This window comes from Papaver somniferum, chromosome 6 (genome assembly GCF_003573695.1).
Source record: "Papaver somniferum cultivar HN1 chromosome 6, ASM357369v1, whole genome shotgun sequence".
Lineage (NCBI taxonomy): Eukaryota > Viridiplantae > Streptophyta > Magnoliopsida > Ranunculales > Papaveraceae > Papaver > Papaver somniferum.
In genome coordinates this window covers 9386051-9402921 of record NC_039363.1, presented here as the reverse complement: position 1 = coordinate 9402921, position 16871 = coordinate 9386051, and the positions used below count along the sequence as shown (strand labels likewise).

General features: G+C 38.3%; 3 protein-coding genes across 3 annotated transcripts; all 3 read left to right on the top strand.

The window, feature by feature from the left end:
* Positions 1-728: 728 nt before the first annotated feature.
* On the top strand, positions 729-4043 carry LOC113286877. The gene is made up of 4 exons (XM_026535508.1): positions 729-966; positions 1079-1220; positions 3100-3280; positions 3568-4043. The coding sequence occupies exons 1-4, from the start codon at positions 757-759 to the stop codon at positions 3788-3790; spliced, it is 756 nt and encodes a 251-aa protein (XP_026391293.1). The 5' UTR covers positions 729-756; the 3' UTR covers positions 3791-4043.
* Positions 4044-5114: 1071 nt separating this feature from the next.
* LOC113286875 (protein EARLY-RESPONSIVE TO DEHYDRATION 7, chloroplastic-like) lies at positions 5115-7923 on the top strand. Its single transcript, XM_026535507.1, has 4 exons — positions 5115-6297; positions 6397-6563; positions 6794-6878; positions 7379-7923. The coding sequence occupies exons 1-4, from the start codon at positions 5258-5260 to the stop codon at positions 7572-7574; spliced, it is 1488 nt and encodes a 495-aa protein (XP_026391292.1). The 5' UTR covers positions 5115-5257; the 3' UTR covers positions 7575-7923.
* A 922-nt stretch (positions 7924-8845) lies between these two features.
* LOC113286874 (RNA helicase aquarius-like) lies at positions 8846-16211 on the top strand. Its single transcript, XM_026535506.1, has 13 exons — positions 8846-9355; positions 9457-9546; positions 9632-9694; positions 10363-10449; positions 10540-10692; positions 10801-10952; positions 11455-11689; positions 11818-11928; positions 12013-13071; positions 13189-13452; positions 13579-13764; positions 14226-15377; positions 15487-16211. The coding sequence occupies exons 1-13, from the start codon at positions 8954-8956 to the stop codon at positions 15868-15870; spliced, it is 4338 nt and encodes a 1445-aa protein (XP_026391291.1). The 5' UTR covers positions 8846-8953; the 3' UTR covers positions 15871-16211.
* The last annotated feature ends 660 nt before the right edge of the window (positions 16212-16871 follow it).

Here is a 16871-nt window from a genome sequence, read left to right as displayed (position 1 = left end):
AGTAACCCGTTATAGGGGAACGAGTGAGACTGTAAGGAACGAGTGACACTCTAATAAACCCATAATATCAACCATGTTGGGTAATCAAATGCTCGATACCAACCGTAACTGAAGAAAATTCTCGGATATAAGAACATACGGTTGGTAATTCAACTATTACCAACCGTAAAAACATCAAATTATCCAGTTACGTTTCGTAATAGAGTTAAAATCAACCGTAACTCACATAAACCCAGAAATTTGAATTTCAATATTCACCTAAAACCCTAATTTCTAATAGAAATTAAACTTAAATCGAACAAAATAAACTAAACCCTAACTGGGTTTTTCATAACATACCTCATATAAGTCATTATACTTGATTAATTTTCAAATCGCCGATTAATCGAAGACGATGAAATTTTGAGTTTTAATGGAGGTTACGGATGGGAGGAGAAGAGAAGAAGAAAGAAAACAGATTTTCAATTTAGCTTTGATTTAGGTTAAAATATGGGGAGGATAATCTAGACAATTTACAAAACCATTTGGACACCTCCCAACCAACTAGAGGGACACTATTATCAAACTGCCGCCCCTCTAATAAACCATGCCGTCCCTATAACAAGATACATAGAATGAGCCAGGCCTGGCAACATAAATGGGTCGGAGAGCCCGGACTAACTTTGTAGTCTATACACCGGCATCCATAAGGCCCTTAAGATCCCGGTTGTGCAATAACATAGAGAAGGGACTGTTTGGTTCTTAGAAAGAGAAAGAATGAGTTTAGCACTTCTACAGGGTTACTCTTCTGCTGAAGAAGAAGAAGAACAACTTCAAGATTTTCTTACTGATTCGGACGAAGATGAAGATGTAAAACAATATAAACAAAGAATTCCTACTAGTTATTCAAGTGATGGAAAACCATTATTTGATCCTAATCCAGCTTCAACTTCTATACTTCCATCTGCTTTTGAAATCTTCTCTGAGGTACCCAATTTTGCTCTAATTCACCTCTCAAACTACTAAAAGATATCAAATATTTTGATGTTTCTGGTGAATTGAACTGTTTTTGTTTCTGGATTTTGTTTTGTTTTGGTAGGTTGCTGGACCGCCACAATTTCTCAACAACTGTGTAGGTGAACAAGTTTCTACAAATGGGAATGATGGAGGAGGAGGTGGTGGAGGAGGAAGAAGAGGTGGGAATGGTAGAATGAGGAGAGAAAAGAAAGATCTCCCAGCTGGTATGTTTCTCTATTTCTCCAAGTCTAAACCCTAATTTGCTTGCTTTATACTCAATTTGTTTGTTTTTCTGGGAGGCAAAAATTTGTGTTCATGCATAATTTAGGATTATACTTCTTTATGTTTTGTTAAGTACGGTGATGATGTTGAACTTGCTTAGGCTTGGATAATAGCTGGATTGGTGTTATTGGGTTCTTAGTAACTCTAGGTATTTGGAACATGTTGTAGGAGCTCAAGCATGTCAAAATAACCTTTTTCTCCACTCCCATGTTTCCGCTTATTATAAATCCTTGTTCTTCACGTGTTGTCGGGTCATGTTAATTGAAGGAGAATGTGTTGTTGTTTTCATACTTCAACTTGTTGGTTCTACTTGTCATCTTTCTACTGAAGCATGAGATTCTCATTGGATACATTTTTGCCCTAAGTTAAAACTAATTGTGATTGCTAGTGAACTGTTGCTGATTGTGTAAGTTTATAATCTTTGTGTTGTTTCATTTTTTTTAACCTCGTGAGCATTGGGAAGATATTTTGTAGACTGTGTATATGAAAGGTGCATTGATAAGTTGGGAAATAGTCTATCTTGATTTAATGTTGATCTTAGTGAAAGATTAAAAAAAAAATGTAGATGAAACCTAATTTGCTGAGGTAGTTATTTGGTTAAAACTAACAAGGATTGTGAACAAAAAAACATTCTTGCTGCTGTGATGAAGAACATAACTGACCGTGTCGCAAACTGGTTAATGGTAATTGTTGCCCATTTACTAGGGTACTTATGATTTCGTAAGTAACAAAGTGGATTTCTGCCCAAGATGAGTCGGCGTAATGACAAGTAGTTTACCTGTAATCTGGTGTATGTTAGACATTGCCGACTGATGGTTTGACTGGTCCATTTATGGGAATTTAATATTATACTATTGAGGAGGAAGCCCAAAGAAAATAACTTCAAAGCGATCCTGGAGTCCATAACAGATCTTATGAATGAATCTTGCATTGTTCCCGACTGGTGGCATCATATATTCTGGGGATATGGAAACCCTTCTGCGGCATAATGGACAAATATGCCTGATCTTCATGATACAGTAGACTTCAATGACACTCTTTTTGATGCAGATCATTTAGTAAGAACTTGCTTAGGCTTGGACAATAGATGGATCTGTGATATTGGGTTCTTAGTCTAAACTCTAGATATAGGAGCATATTTCACGGTTGTAGGAGCTCAAGGATGTCAAAAAAAAAAAATCCACTCTCATGCTTCCGCTTATGGTAAATCCTTGTTCTTCAATCCTCACGTGTTGGCGAGTCTTGTTAATTGAAGAAGAATGTGTTTTTTTTTTTTTTTTACTTAACTGCGTTGATTCTACTTGTTGTCTCTCAAATGAAGTATGTGATTCCCTTATTGGATACAACGAGGTCTGTTACGTAGTTCAAACTGTATTGCACTTTGCAAGTGACTGTTATTGATTCTGTAAGTTTACAACCTTTGAGTTCCCATCTTTTAACCTCCCGTTTATCAGAGGTCTCCGTTGGAACAAGGTAAGAGGTCTCCTATACGTATAGTTGCACTTGTAAGTTGGGAAATACTCTATCTTGACTTAATGTCGATCTTAGTAAATGGTAAAAAAAAAAAAAAAAAAAAAAGAATAAATTTGTTTTATTTGGTCAAAACTTAAAAGAATTGTGAATAAAAAACATCTCTGCTGTGTGTATTGCGAACTGGTGAATGCTATTTGTTGCCCATTTAGGCTACTTGTGTTGTAGTAAGTCATAAAGTGAGTTTTCTGCCAAAGATGAGTCGGCATAATGCCAAATTTCCTTTACTCTGGTGCATTTTAGATCTCGGCTATTTGAATTTATGTAGCAATAATGCATTTTTTTCTGCAGGTGTTGTGGTGGAGGCCAAAGCACAACTAGTTGCAATTCGTGACCGTGTAAGCATTGATGGTGACGGACTCCAGACTCCTATATCATCTCAAAGAGGCTCAACTAGCGTTGTTAATGCCGAAGGCAAGCGTGTGATTACTGCAACCAATCCAGATGCCAAGGATGCCGCAGATCTATTGAGGTACTTGTGTGTTCTGCTAAAACGTTTCCGAAACCATTGTATCATACAGATGATACATTTAGTAAATATCTTGCCTCTTATTTTCTTGTCACCATTTGCGCAAGTAATAGGATACACACTTTCTGCTGTACTGTTATGATGACTTGAGAACAATTTTGGGCTAGCTTTTAACGTGACCGGAGAACCCAAACTGTATTCCTAAGAATGAAAACAAATGAACTGAGATCGTTATTTTGTGGGCTGTATCCCTTCTATTTTCGAGTCTAAAACCGCAAATTTTGTTTCAGGATGTGCTTAGAATGTGGCATACCCAAGACTTTCACAAATGCTAGAGGAATGTTTTGCCCACAATGTGGTGATCGCCCTCAAGTAGACAAGGACGCTGAATTAGAAAAGAAAAAAGGTTCCGCCCTCAAAGACAAGGAGAAGAACAAGCGGATGAAGGGCCAATCTTCTCATTCTTCTTGGAAAAGTGAAACCGAGATGCATCTACGGCAGCAATTTGATTAGAGCAATCAGACGACAGGATCGCGTGGTACAGCACTAGCCTTAATGTTCACATATTACCGTTCATGAACTTTATTCCTTTGAAGGATGAATCTTTTGGTACAAACCGTATAATATCACCAACCTCTTTCCATGTAGACAGGTTTACAAAAAAGAAAAAAAAAAACTAGGGAAATATTACTCAAGGCATAGAATTTTCAATTTCCCTTTCTTGTATTGCATTAACCTATGTTTGAGAAAGAATGCATTTTTTTCACCCAGTTTCCAGTTACTAAAATGCTTTTAATTTTGGTACAATGAAGATAACATAGTGATCCAAAAGATGCTTCTCCAACTATTTATTGACTGATCAATTGGAACCAGTGTGCATCATCTGCCTTTTTCTTCCATGAACCAAGGCACATCATAGTACTATCATTTGATCATCAAGGGGACCATCCTGGCCAGCACAGCAGATCTGCCAAATGCTCCCGGAGTTCCATAGTTCTGGAAATTTCCATGAACAGACCCCTCCCTAAGAATGAAGGGTCATAACAGTACTAGGGAGTTACTGATGTAGCAATCCATGAGCAGCAGACCGGAACCAAGTCAAGAAAGGGAAAACTTACCCCTTGATAACATGAAATATACTTTTTTTTTTCTTTTGTTGTGACTCGTTTTGACGAGTGAAATCACATAACTCATCTGGATCTAACTCAAAGTGTTTGTTTTTTTAGTTAAATCTGACTGAAAACTATGAAAGTTAGTAGCTTGCTCTCATGAGTCCGGGATATCTAGTTCCCTTAAATGAACGGTTTAACATCTGACTGGTGGCGAATCGGATCCAAAACGAAAAAATATATTACTAGATTGGATTTTGTCCGAATGGAAACAAATCGTATATCTTTAAGCTTTTCCATAGTACTGATGGGTTTGCATTTGCACACTAATTCTCTTTGTCGGGTATGTCGATCCAATTCATCAGTCGACCTCAGCCTACAATTTGCCTACACTCTAGTTTTCTTTCTTGGTGTATGTCGATCCATTTTTCCTGTCAACCTCATCAGCCTATTAATTTCGCTCTGTCCTCACAAACATGTCATGTGCCAAGGGCAATAAAAGCAGAAAAGAAAGCTCACCGCTACACCCTAATCTAATGGTGACATAATGCATGCCTGCAGTTTTGAGTTTTGCTCCGAGATCTGAACTCTAGTCGTCGACAGTTGAGATTTTTTGGACTCGAGAAAGACTTTAGAGAGGTGGGGGTACGTGTTTGCCGTGTAACATACGCGTATCCCATCCCCTCCCCTCCCGCCACGTCTTTTATTCTCGCCTTAAAATTAAAAATTACTTCAACTACAGTCTGAATCTCAAGTGACGCGCTTCTCCATTTCTTCACCCAGTAGTCTTCCTCCATCAACATAAACCCCCTTCATCCATTAAATTCCTTGCCTCCACTAATAATTATTACACACTTACTCTAATCAATCAATGGAATCTGAAAAACCAAGAAACAAATCATCTTCATCATCTCTATACCCACAAGTAATTGAATCAAACCCAGACAGTTCTTCCCCCTTTTCAACGAACCCTAAAACTTCTTCATTATATCCATCCGTTCACTCATCTGACCCAGTCACCACCACCACCATCAACAACAACTCTAATACTTACTCATCATCTTCCGGTTCTTTCTATCCATCTCTAGACATGAAAGATCTAGTTGATAATCTTTTCCCAGATGAAGTCCACAATCAGAATCACAACACCAGTAGTTCAGCCCCAACTGCACCAATTGAATCAGTCGAGGAAGTTCTAATAAAGATCCCCGGTGCATTAGTTCATCTGATTGATAAACAACAAAGTGTTGAACTAGCTTGTGGAGATTTGAGTATCGTTAGGCTCAGACAAAATGAAAATGTGGTCGCGGTTCTTGTACGCGTTAGCGATCAAATTCAATGGCCGTTGGCGAAAGATGAAGCTGCTGTCAAGCTTGATGATTCTCATTACTTTTTCTCTTTACGAATTCCGTCGACTTCGGTTAAAGTTACTGGTTCAGATAGTGATGAAGAAGCTGGTCCTCATCAGTATATTGATAATGAGTTTTTGAACTACGGTGTTACGATTGCGTCTAAAGGGCAAGGGGGTTTGATTAAGGAGCTTGATGGGATTCTTGAACATTACAGTAGTTTCTCTGTACAGAAGGTTTCGGAGAAGAGTGATGTTTTGGATGGGTCAATGGCGAAGGAGATTTCGCCTGCGGAGATGAAATCTGAGGGGAAGAAGAAGGAATTGATGGAGGATCGATCGGCGGCGTATTGGACTACTATTGCACCGAATGTTGAAGATTATAGTGGTTGTGTTGCTAAGTTAATTGCGTCTGGATCGGGGCAGATGATTAGGGGGATTTTATGGTGTGGTGATGTTACTGTTAGTAGATTGAAATGGGGAAATGATTTTCTTACTAGGAGGATGGACCCTTGCACCAAGCAGGCTGAAGTTAGCCCCCAAACCATGAGAAGAATTAAAAGGTAATTTTGATCCCCACTGCTTCATTTTGTCGTATTGATTGTTAGATGTGTTTATGCCTAATTTGTGTACTAATTGACTTGCGTATGGCTCATGTGTAGGGTGAAACGGATGACGAAGATGTCGGAGAAAGTGGCAACTGGAGTTTTATCTGGGGTTGTGAAAGTCTCAGGGTTCTTCACAAGTCCAATTGTGAATTCGAAAGCCGGCAAGAAGTTCTTTAGCCTCTTGCCAGGAGAAATAGTTCTTGCTTCCCTTGATGGATTCAGTAAGTTGACTTGTTCTTGCTATTGTCTTTTTATTGATAATAGTTCTTGCTTCCCTTGATGGATTCAGTAAGTTGACTTGTTCTTGCTATTGTCTTTTTATTGATAACTGTTTTAATACAAATACTTACAGTATAAAAAAAAAAACTGTTTGAATACAAACCTGTCATCATTAGCAATATTTTTTATTAGTGGTTGAGTTTTATTTTATGTTTTTTGTCAATTTTAACAGGCAAGGTCTTTGATGCGGTTGAAGTAGCTGGAAAGAATGTCATGTCGACTACATCGACTGTAACTACAGGACTTGTTTCCCACAAGTAAGATAACAAAATAACTTTCTTTACTTACCTCATGTAGTACTACATTGTAATTCAAGATTGTGGTGGTAGTGCTTAGTTCATTTGTATGTGGAGTTTTAATTTTTAAAAGACCAGATTTAGTCTTCAGCTGCATCCTATGCTTTTACTTGATCAGTTTTCTAGAAACAAATTGTGGTATTGATTGATGACAGTAAGAACTTGACTCTAGAAACAAATTTCCTAGTTAAGTTTTCATATGATTGTGAGAGTAAGCCAGGAGAATGAAATTTCGTCACCAAAGAATACACATGCATGTGTAAGAGATAGATCTGTATTTTGTGCTCAATCATAGATTTTATTCATTCAACAGCTATAATGGCAACCAATACACAGCCTAAACAGCTTGAAGAATGAAACCAAAATAAGAGCAAAAAAGAAAACCCAGCAAAACCGACAGAGTTAAAACACCAAATCTTAAGAGATATGTCTGACCGAGCTATATATGTATTATGATGCAGGTATGGAGACAAAGCTGCTGAAGCTACAAATGAAGGGATGGATGCTGCTGGGCATGCGTTTGGTACAGCTTGGGCGGTGCTTAAGATTAGGAATGCTCTTAACCCAAAAAGTGCTTTCAAACCAACTTCCCTTGCCAAATCTGCTGCTAAAGCGGCTGCTGCTGACTTGAAGGCGTCAAAGGCCAAGAAGAAGTGAAACTAAAATTGGTCAGTGGAGCGAGCAGGGGATCTTCATTCTTTACTCTGGGAAGGCATAACACCACCTTTTGTTGTTTGTGCTGCTTCTTATTTTCAGTGTTTAGGATCTCTCTGGCTTCTTTTTTTAAGATTCAAGAGTGAGTGAATTAGTAGAAAGGCAATGCCTTTCTTGTGGATGGTTTGTGTAATTTAAGTAGTAAACCAGCAATCAGATTTAGTGTTTAAACATATTTCATGGTTGTAGATTTTATAAGGATGTAAAAAATCTGTTGTCCACTCTCTCGTTCCACTTATTGTAAATCCATGTGAAGCCGTATCATGTTAATTGAAGGAGTTATTTTCAGACATGAAATGTGTTTATTCTTCTCACTGTCTTTCAAGTAAAATAAATATGCGATTCCTGTAGTTTTGTTGCTTATATTCAAACTACATGTACCTTGTAGGAGACATATTGTTATTGTGTAAGTTTGAGTTTGGCAAACTGGCAACGGTAATTGTTGACCCTGTGCTCTTGGCAATCTTGTAAAAGGAATTTCTTGGTAGACAATATGAACGTGACATTATCATCCCTTCTGTTTATAACGTCAGGGATATTTACCATGGTAGACAATATGCAAAGGCTATCGGTAGTCTCCAAATGGAGACTAACTCTTTCATACGAAAGATTACTCGTCCATATGAACGAGTGAAGCTACTATGGGCAAATACAAAAAAAGACACTACAAGGGAGACAGTCTCCCATTTAGTTAAAAGAAATTGGATTTTGGATCACGGGGACTGTCCCCCGTCCAAGAAAAAAAAAATCTTCTTAGACGGGGGACAATCATCCGTCAAACAAAAGAACCTAAAAAAAAGGCTTCATAGACGGGGAAAATGAAAAAATAAAAGGTTTTTAACGGGGGACTGACCCCGTTTTGTACTAAATTTTTTTTTTCCTAACGGGGGATAATCTCCCGTCTAATGTGAAACTCCCAACCACTCGTTCATCTAAACGAGTGTCTGAAAGAATTTGGGGGAAAAGTGGGGTAAAGACTACTCATAACAGTCTCTAATTAGACCAAATTGGTAGTCACTCTTTCAAAATGAAAGGTTACACTATCCATAGATTTGCTCAAGGATAGTCGGTTCAGGTAGGCGTCACTAACGAGCACTAAAACTCCAGTTTTAGGTTTCAAAGTCGGTTCAGGGCGCACCCCAATTCGCAGGTGCCTATATAAGCAAGTCATCTCTCTATATCATATATCTTCAATTCAAAACCCGAGTCGACTCATCGTGTTTCCCTATTTTTAAACCTGTTCCCTCTTTCTCTCTCACTATCACTATCTCCTTATACGACTGTTCTTCACTCAAACCCTCACCTGAACCCTAAAACTCAGAATGCCTACTGTATACGGCGTAGGAACCTATGATTTCAAACGGCATAGAGTTGCAGAATACCCTGTGGAGATTCCGGATCGACCGCCTGAACAGAAACCATTATCTACCGTATCTAATTCAATCACACTAATTGAAATTCAGAAAGATAGGTTAACGAAGATTGCATCAAGCAATTGGTCAAAAACAGCTACGGATTCGAATAAGCCTTTTAATCCTGATTTGGTGAAGGAGATTTATGAGTCTGAGCTGTTAGCAAAAGAAGGGCATAAGACTGTTTCGTTGCAGAGAGTTATGGTTTTAGAGGTTTCTCAGTATTTGGAGAATTATCTTTGGCCTAATTTTGATCCTGAGACTGCTAGCTTTGAACATGTTATGAGTATGATACTCATGATTAACGAGAAGGTATGTATGTGATTAATTTTTTGAAACCCTAGTTTTCTTTGATTTTTTGAGAAATTTGATTTTAGTGGAATTTTAATGAAATTTGTTGTTGGATTATGTAGTTTAGAGAGAATGTAAGTGCGTGGATGTGTTTTCACGAGAAAAAGGATTTGTTTAAATCGTTTCTAGAAAGAGTTCTTCGACTAAAAGAGGTATGTGTGGCCTGGGTTTATACTGTTTTTGTTTGCTTGTTTTTGTTGTTGGATTATGAAATTTGTTGTTTGTTTGTATTTGTAGGGAAGGGCTTTAAGTATAGCAGAGAAGACCAACTATTTGCTTTTCATGATTAATGTCTTTCAGGTATTCTTCTTTCATTCACTACAAGTTTGTTTTTGTTAGTGTATGCTGTTTGGGTTGTATTTCGTACATAGTTTGTGGTTAGAAAGAAAATCAAAGACCACCTTATTGTACTGATTATGTTTGTAGAATCAAAAATGCTTGTAGAGTCAAAGACCTTAGACTATCTAAGTTTGTACAAATTCTATTAGCTGGTCTGTATTTCCTAGTTTGTGATGAAGAAGAGAATTGAAGACTCTAGACTAACTAAGTTTGTAGAAGTTGGGTGCAGATATCTGAACTTAGAATAGGAAATTCTCTTTATATGCAGGCTTCTCAGTAAATGGATCTTAATCTGAATAAGTGAAGTCACACTTTGCTATAAATCCTGCAAAAATCAAATCCATGTATAATAATCAAGAAACCAGGGGAATAGTTGATCTTGATCCGGGATTGTACACCTAAAATGCAGAAAATTGCCTATAATAGGTAATTTTGAGACCTCCTTAAACCCAATGCTTGCTGCTCAATAGCATTAGCATAACTCTGCAAGTGCATACGGATCGTAACTGATTCATCTTAAGCGATTTTTACGACTTATTACCATTATTAGTTTTTCATTTTCTTCACTTCTGAGTTTCTAGGGTCTTATCTTTTTATGTACTTACTAAACACTTTGTTCTTGATGGTAGAGTTTGGAAGATGATATTGTCAGTCAGACAGTGTTGAAGCTAGCAAGTCTGCAGGTCTGGAGTTGTTTGTCTTATGGCCGGTTTCAGGTACTGTCACTTTTTATGTTTCAGTTAGTGAGGTGCAAGTTTCTCTTTATGACCTTTCCATTTATCTGACTGGATGATTTTAACTTGAAGATGGAGATGTGCCTCAACCCCAATCTAATAAAGAAATGGAAAAAGATGATAAAGAAAGAATCTAAGGTTGCCGAGAAACGAGGAGAGCCTTTTGACCTGTTAAGCAAGCTCGAAATAAGATTTGTGAAGAATCTGATTGAGGAATTTTTGGAGGTATAACAGCAGTTCAATGAGGTCATCTAATTTTTATCATGGGTTAATGGGATATATTAATAATGATTTTTTGTAATGAAAAAAACACACTCATGCATTGTCTTTCAGATACTCGATTCCCGGGTTTTTCCACAGAGGCAGTCAGATCAGGAAGATTGTCAACTTGGTGGTTCTGTCCAAGTTGATGATGGATGTGTATTGTACTGTGAAAGGTTCATGGAGTTCCTCATTGATTTGTTGAGCCAACTGCCCACAAGGAGGTATTATTTTGAGACCAATCGTATCATCCTGTTATTCTTGTTTGTTACCTGATTGGAGATGCTATAAATTTAACTGGTCTACCAAACTCCGGTACTAATTTTCTTTCAGTTCCAAATATTTTAACTTCCATAATTTTAGATGTAGTGGTCTTTGTCGATCCTTAAATTGTCATTGCCATATGATCCCTTTATTGCTGGTATTTAACTCTTATCCCCAACATTCTGATTCACTTTGTTACAAAGAAGAATAAGTTAAGGAAACCCACGTTTTAGCAAACTGATGAAGGGAAAAACAACGACACTGTAGACTAACTCATGCATGAGCTGCATACTTTGGTGAAAATCTTTGATGCTTTTGATTGAACATTGCTTTTCTGTTTGGGTTCATGAGGCTAGTCATTTGTGGAGTGCAGTTTTGAATGTGAAGGCTAACTAATGTCTATTGCTGTATTAAGAATTCTGTGGTACACCTTACATTTACAATAATTCTCTGTGTATGTAGGTTTTTGAGGCCTGTTGTTGCTGATGTTGCGGTCGTTCCCAAGTGTCATTTAAGTGCTCTTTATAATCACCCAAAGGGGCGCCTTTTTGCACAGTTGGTTGATCTTCTACAGTTCTACGAAGGGTTTGAAATTAATGATCATACTGGGACTCAGCTGTCCGACGACAATGTGCTTGTTGCTCACTATTCTCGTGTTAAAACTTTCCAGTTATTCGCGTTCAAGAAACTTCCCAAGGTGTGTTGATCACTCTTTGTATGCAAACGATGTTCTCTCTTTTAGTTATGAATTGCACACTAGTCTTGTAATTGTATTTATTTATATAGTTTATCGTATCTCACCCATTCTATGTTTTGATCATGTAGTTGAACGAGCTTGCGTTGGCTAATGTTGGCTCCATTCACAAAAGGGCTGATCTTTCGAAAAGATTGTCTGTGCTCTCTCCTGAGGAACTACATGACTTGGTTTGCAATAAGGTCGGTGATCTACTTGTTATTTCCTTGTTCATTTGCATATTGGTCATCTGTTTATATAGTGGTTGACACTAATTTTCTTTTCAGCTCAAGTTGGTGTGTAGCAAGGATCCCTGGGCAAAGAGGGTTGATTTTCTTCTTGAAGTCATGGTCTCCTTTTTTGAGAAACGCCAGTCCCAAAAGGAAGCTATAAATGCACTACCGTTATACCCAAATGAGCAGATAATGTGGGATGAAAGCCTTGTTCCAAGTATTAATTACTCTGGGGAAGGATGCCTGGCACTCCCGAAGCTTAATCTTCAGTTTCTGACCCTTCATGATTATCTTTTGAGAAACTTTAATCTTTTCCGTCTTGAATCAACATATGAAATTCGTGAAGACATTCAGGAAGCCATTCCACATCTTCTTGCATACATAAATATTGAGGGTGAAACTGCTTTTCGAGGTTGGTCAAGGATGGGAGTGCCAATCAAGGAATTCAGGATCAAAGAGGTAAAGCAACCAAACATAGGAGAGGTCAAGCCAGCTGCTGTAACTGCGGATGTAACGTTCAGTATTTCTAGTTATAAAGCTCAAGTCAGGTCAGAATGGAATTCACTTAAAGAGCATGATGTGTTATTTCTACTCTCAATCCGTCCTTCATTTGAGCCTCTCAGTTCAGAGGAAGCTGCAAAATCAACTGTACCAGAGAGGCTCGGCCTTCAGTTTGTACGTGGATGTGAAGTTATTGAGATCCGCGACGAAGAGGGAGGTCTCATGAATGATTTTACTGGGCGAATCAAAAGAGATGAATGGAAACCCCCTAAAGGTGAATTGCGAACTGTTACAGTTGCCTTGGATACAGCACAGTACTACATGGATGTGAACGACATTGCAGAGAAAGGTGCAGATGATGTTTATGGGACATTTAATATACTATTAAGGAGAAAACCCAAAGAAAATAACTTCAAAGCAATCCTGGAGTCCATAAGAGACCTTATGAATGAATCTTGTATTGTTCCCGACTGGTTGCACAATATATTCTTGGGTTATGGGAACCCTTCTGCGGCACAATGGACAAATATGCCTGATCTTCTTGATACAGTAGACTTCAAAGACACGTTTCTTGATGCGGATCATCTGAGAAGAAGTTTTCCAGATTACCAGGTAGTGCTCTTGATCTATTTATCGTGGGGATCTCATGAGTTGCATGCATCTCAGTTGTGTCCATTAATATTCAATTGTTTGCTGGGCCTGTTCTTATTTATTTCAATTACTTTGTAGGTTTGCTTTACAGGTCCAGATGGCAATGAAATTTCAAATCCTGAACCGCCTTTTCGGTTGAAGTTTCCAAAGGCCATGAAAAGCAGTTCTCATGCGCTGCCAGGGAATACAAAATCAGCTAGAGATGAACAGAATGATGTGCATATGGTGGATGCAGGTTCTGAACTTGAAAAGCTTATTGTTGAGGCATATGTCCCCCCAGATCCAGGTCCATATCCCCAAGATCAGCCTAGAAAGAACTCTGTTAAATTCACACCCACCCAGGTACTATTCATTCATTTTTCTACAAATATTTAACTTTGGATGTTTCTTTTATGTGATCCTGCTGAACGTGTAACTTTAAACAAAATCATCCCTATGGCATACTAATATTACTTTACTGTGTTGCAGGTTGGAGCCATCATCTCTGGTGTACAGCCAGGCTTAACAATGGTTGTTGGTCCTCCTGGTACTGGAAAGACTGATACAGCTGTACAGATCTTGAATGTTCTATATCATAATTGTCCATCTCAAAGAACGCTGATTATTACTCACTCGAATCAGGCTCTGAATGATCTTTTTGAAAAGATAATGCAGGTATGAGACTACTAAATGACTTCCTATAGAAAATCTTCATGGGAATATGATCTTTTGTTACTGTCCACTCTAGAGTTTAGAGGCATGCATTTTTCTTGGTTAAGGTTTTATGCAAACCATTATTTTCATGCTTTTGTAGCTTTGACTCTGGTAGATCAACCATTCTGAAGGTTTTAGAATTTTGATTTTATTCGTTTTTCAAGTGCTGAATTCGGCATTGCAAACCCAGACATAGTTTAAATCACCACAATATTACATTTTCCATAGAGTTCTAATAGTGTAGCAGAGACCGTGAGTCTCTTTTTTTGAGACAAGGCACCATATTTTTCCTGGATGACAAAGATATATTACTGATGTGTACATAGTATATTAAATGGAGAGAAATGGCCTCTGTTAAATGTGGACCCTTCTTCACATTTACAACATTTTACATTTTAACATTGTTCGTTTTACTATGGCAGAGGGATGTCCCTGCGAGGTACCTTCTTCGTTTGGGTCAAGGAGAGCAAGAATTAGCAACTGATCTTGATTTTAGTCGGCAAGGCAGAGTAAACGCTATGCTTGTTCGACGATTAGAGCTTCTTGCTGAAGTAGAAAGGCTTGCTAGATCACTTCAACTGCCAGAAGATGTGGGATACACATGTGAAACTGCTGGATACTTTTGGTTGCTTCATGTTTACTCACGGTGGGAGCAGTTTTTATCAGCTTGCGCACAAAATCAAGATAAGCCCACATTTGTTAAAGAGAGGTTTCCATTTGCTGAGTACTTCTCCAACACAGTTCAACCAGTCTTCTCAGGCCAGTCCTTTGAAAAAGACATGCATGCAGCAAAAGGATGTTTCCGTCATCTTCAAACAATGTTTCAAGAACTTGAAGAGTGTAGGGCTTTTGAATTGCTCAAGTCTACGGCTGATCGGGCAAATTATCTGATGACTAAACAAGCAAAGATTGTGGCGATGACCTGCACCCATGCGGCTCTTAAGAGGAAGGACTTCCTTCAGCTAGGATTTAAGTATGATAACTTGCTTATGGAAGAAAGCGCACAGATTTTAGAGATTGAGACTTTCATTCCAATGCTACTTCAGAGACAGGAGGATGGTTATGCACGTCTCAAACGTTGCATATTGATTGGTGATCACCACCAGTTGCCTCCAGTTGTGAAGAATATGGCTTTCCAGAAATACAGCCACATGGACCAGAGCTTGTTTACAAGATTTGTTCGTCTAGGTATACCGTATATTGAGCTTAACGCACAAGGTAGAGCCAGGCCAAATATAGCCAAGCTGTACAACTGGAGATACAGGGATCTCGGAGACCTGCCAATTGTGCGAGAGCAAGCTATTTTCCATACAGCAAATGCAGGATTTGCTTATGACTATCAGCTGGTAGATGTTCCTGACTATAACGGTAGAGGTGAAAGTGCTCCATCTCCTTGGTTTTACCAAAATGAAGGAGAGGCTGAGTATATAGTTAGTGTGTACATCTACATGCGCTTGCTAGGTTATCCTGCAAGTAAGATTTCTATATTGACAACCTACAACGGTCAGAAACTACTCATTCGTGATGTTATCTCTAGACGTTGCTCACATCCCTTCATTGGTCCACCAAACAAGGTTCGTTCCCGGATCAATCTTCTCATTTCTTGTCTTACCTGTTTTCTGGTCTTTGCTTGTTAGTTCTCGTGATCTAACTCATGTCGGAACTTATTGTTCATTTTGTCAGGTTACCACGGTTGACAAGTTTCAAGGTCAGCAGAACGACTTCATCTTACTGTCTCTTGTCCGTACCCGCTTTGTTGGGCATCTTCGTGATGTGAGAAGATTGATTGTTGCCATGTCTCGAGCACGACTCGGTATCTACGTTTTCTGTCGTCGGTCACTGTTTGAACAATGTTATGAACTACAACCCACCTTCAAACTTCTTCTTCAAAGACCTGATCAGCTGGGATTGAACTTCAACGAGACCACTTCAGTTACAGAACGCGATGTTGGAGACACCGGAAGGGCCAGTTTTGTGAGTGGCATTGAAGAAATGGCCAGTATTGTTGATGTAAAGATGCATCAAGCCTATCAGGCCTATCAGGCTAACCAGGTCAGTCACTCATAGAAGTGTGCAAAGCTAGAGTTGCTTCGAAACATATCAACAAGTTCAATTTTGCTCCTTGGTGGATGGTTTCAGTCTTTTAGGCTTGTAATAGCACAACACAGGGTGATGTTATAGAATCCTCTGAGAATGGGTAACAGAGTTTCAGTGAAGAAGTAAGTAACTATGCAGCCCATTGTTCTGTATTTCTATATTCATACATAATGAAAATCAGGAACTGCAGCCCATTAATCTGTTGATACAAAAACTTAAAAGTGATGGTGCACAAGTTTTATAAGTCGAAGTTACAAATGGGGCTCATGGGTTGTAAGTTATAATAGAAATCTAAAACTAGTTCACAATCACAGCAGCATTTCCCTATCAGCTTCGAGCTTTTGTAACAACAGGAAAAATCTTCTCAGCATTTCCCGAGAAGCCTAAACTTCGAAACAAATCTAATTTCATTTCCCTTTTCTGCCTGCTCATTGAAGAATAGCACGAAGAATCTTGCCTGAGATCTATGTTTTCTCCGAGCTATTTGCTTCCGGTGGTAACAGTGAGAGTAAATGTAGGGACCACATTTCAGTCTTATCTAGAACTGGCTTGCCTGAGATCTATGTTGGTATCCCATTTTCTTTTGACTTGGTCAACAAAATTGGACTAATAAAATATCGGTATTCTGAAATTTGTTCCTCAGCACTTACGAGATTTATAAAGAGTGATACCATTTTAGCGATTCACGGGTCTATCAACATTTATTTGTCTTGCATGTAATGGTATTATCAAACTATAAACCCCGTACACATCCACTTCCTGGCTCAAGGCTTCTCAAATATAGTCGCATAAGATTATTTATTTTTGTTTTCTTTTGTGAATAAAGTTTTTATTTGAACATAATAAATTAAGTTTCGTAGGGAGTCAGAGGTATAGAGAGTAGAGCTATTTAATATATATATATATATATATATATATAAGGTAAGTTTTTCCTTATATTAGATTTATCTACTAACAGTTTTGGTTAATAT

Coding starts and splice junctions, on each gene's coding strand:
- LOC113286875 (XM_026535507.1), top strand. CDS start 5,258: ATGGAATCTGAAAAACCAAGAAACAAATCATCTTCATCATCTCTATAC. Junction 6,298..6,396: donor ACCATGAGAAGAATTAAAAG/GTAATTTTGATC, acceptor GCTCATGTGTAG/GGTGAAACGGATGACGAAGA. Junction 6,879..7,378: donor ACAGGACTTGTTTCCCACAA/GTAAGATAACAA, acceptor ATTATGATGCAG/GTATGGAGACAAAGCTGCTG.
- LOC113286877 (XM_026535508.1), top strand. CDS start 757: ATGAGTTTAGCACTTCTACAGGGTTACTCTTCTGCTGAAGAAGAAGAA. Junction 967..1,078: donor CTTTTGAAATCTTCTCTGAG/GTACCCAATTTT, acceptor TTGTTTTGGTAG/GTTGCTGGACCGCCACAATT. Junction 1,221..3,099: donor AAAGAAAGATCTCCCAGCTG/GTATGTTTCTCT, acceptor TTTTTTCTGCAG/GTGTTGTGGTGGAGGCCAAA.
- LOC113286874 (XM_026535506.1), top strand. CDS start 8,954: ATGCCTACTGTATACGGCGTAGGAACCTATGATTTCAAACGGCATAGA. Junction 9,356..9,456: donor TACTCATGATTAACGAGAAG/GTATGTATGTGA, acceptor TGGATTATGTAG/TTTAGAGAGAATGTAAGTGC. Junction 10,693..10,800: donor TGATTGAGGAATTTTTGGAG/GTATAACAGCAG, acceptor ATTGTCTTTCAG/ATACTCGATTCCCGGGTTTT.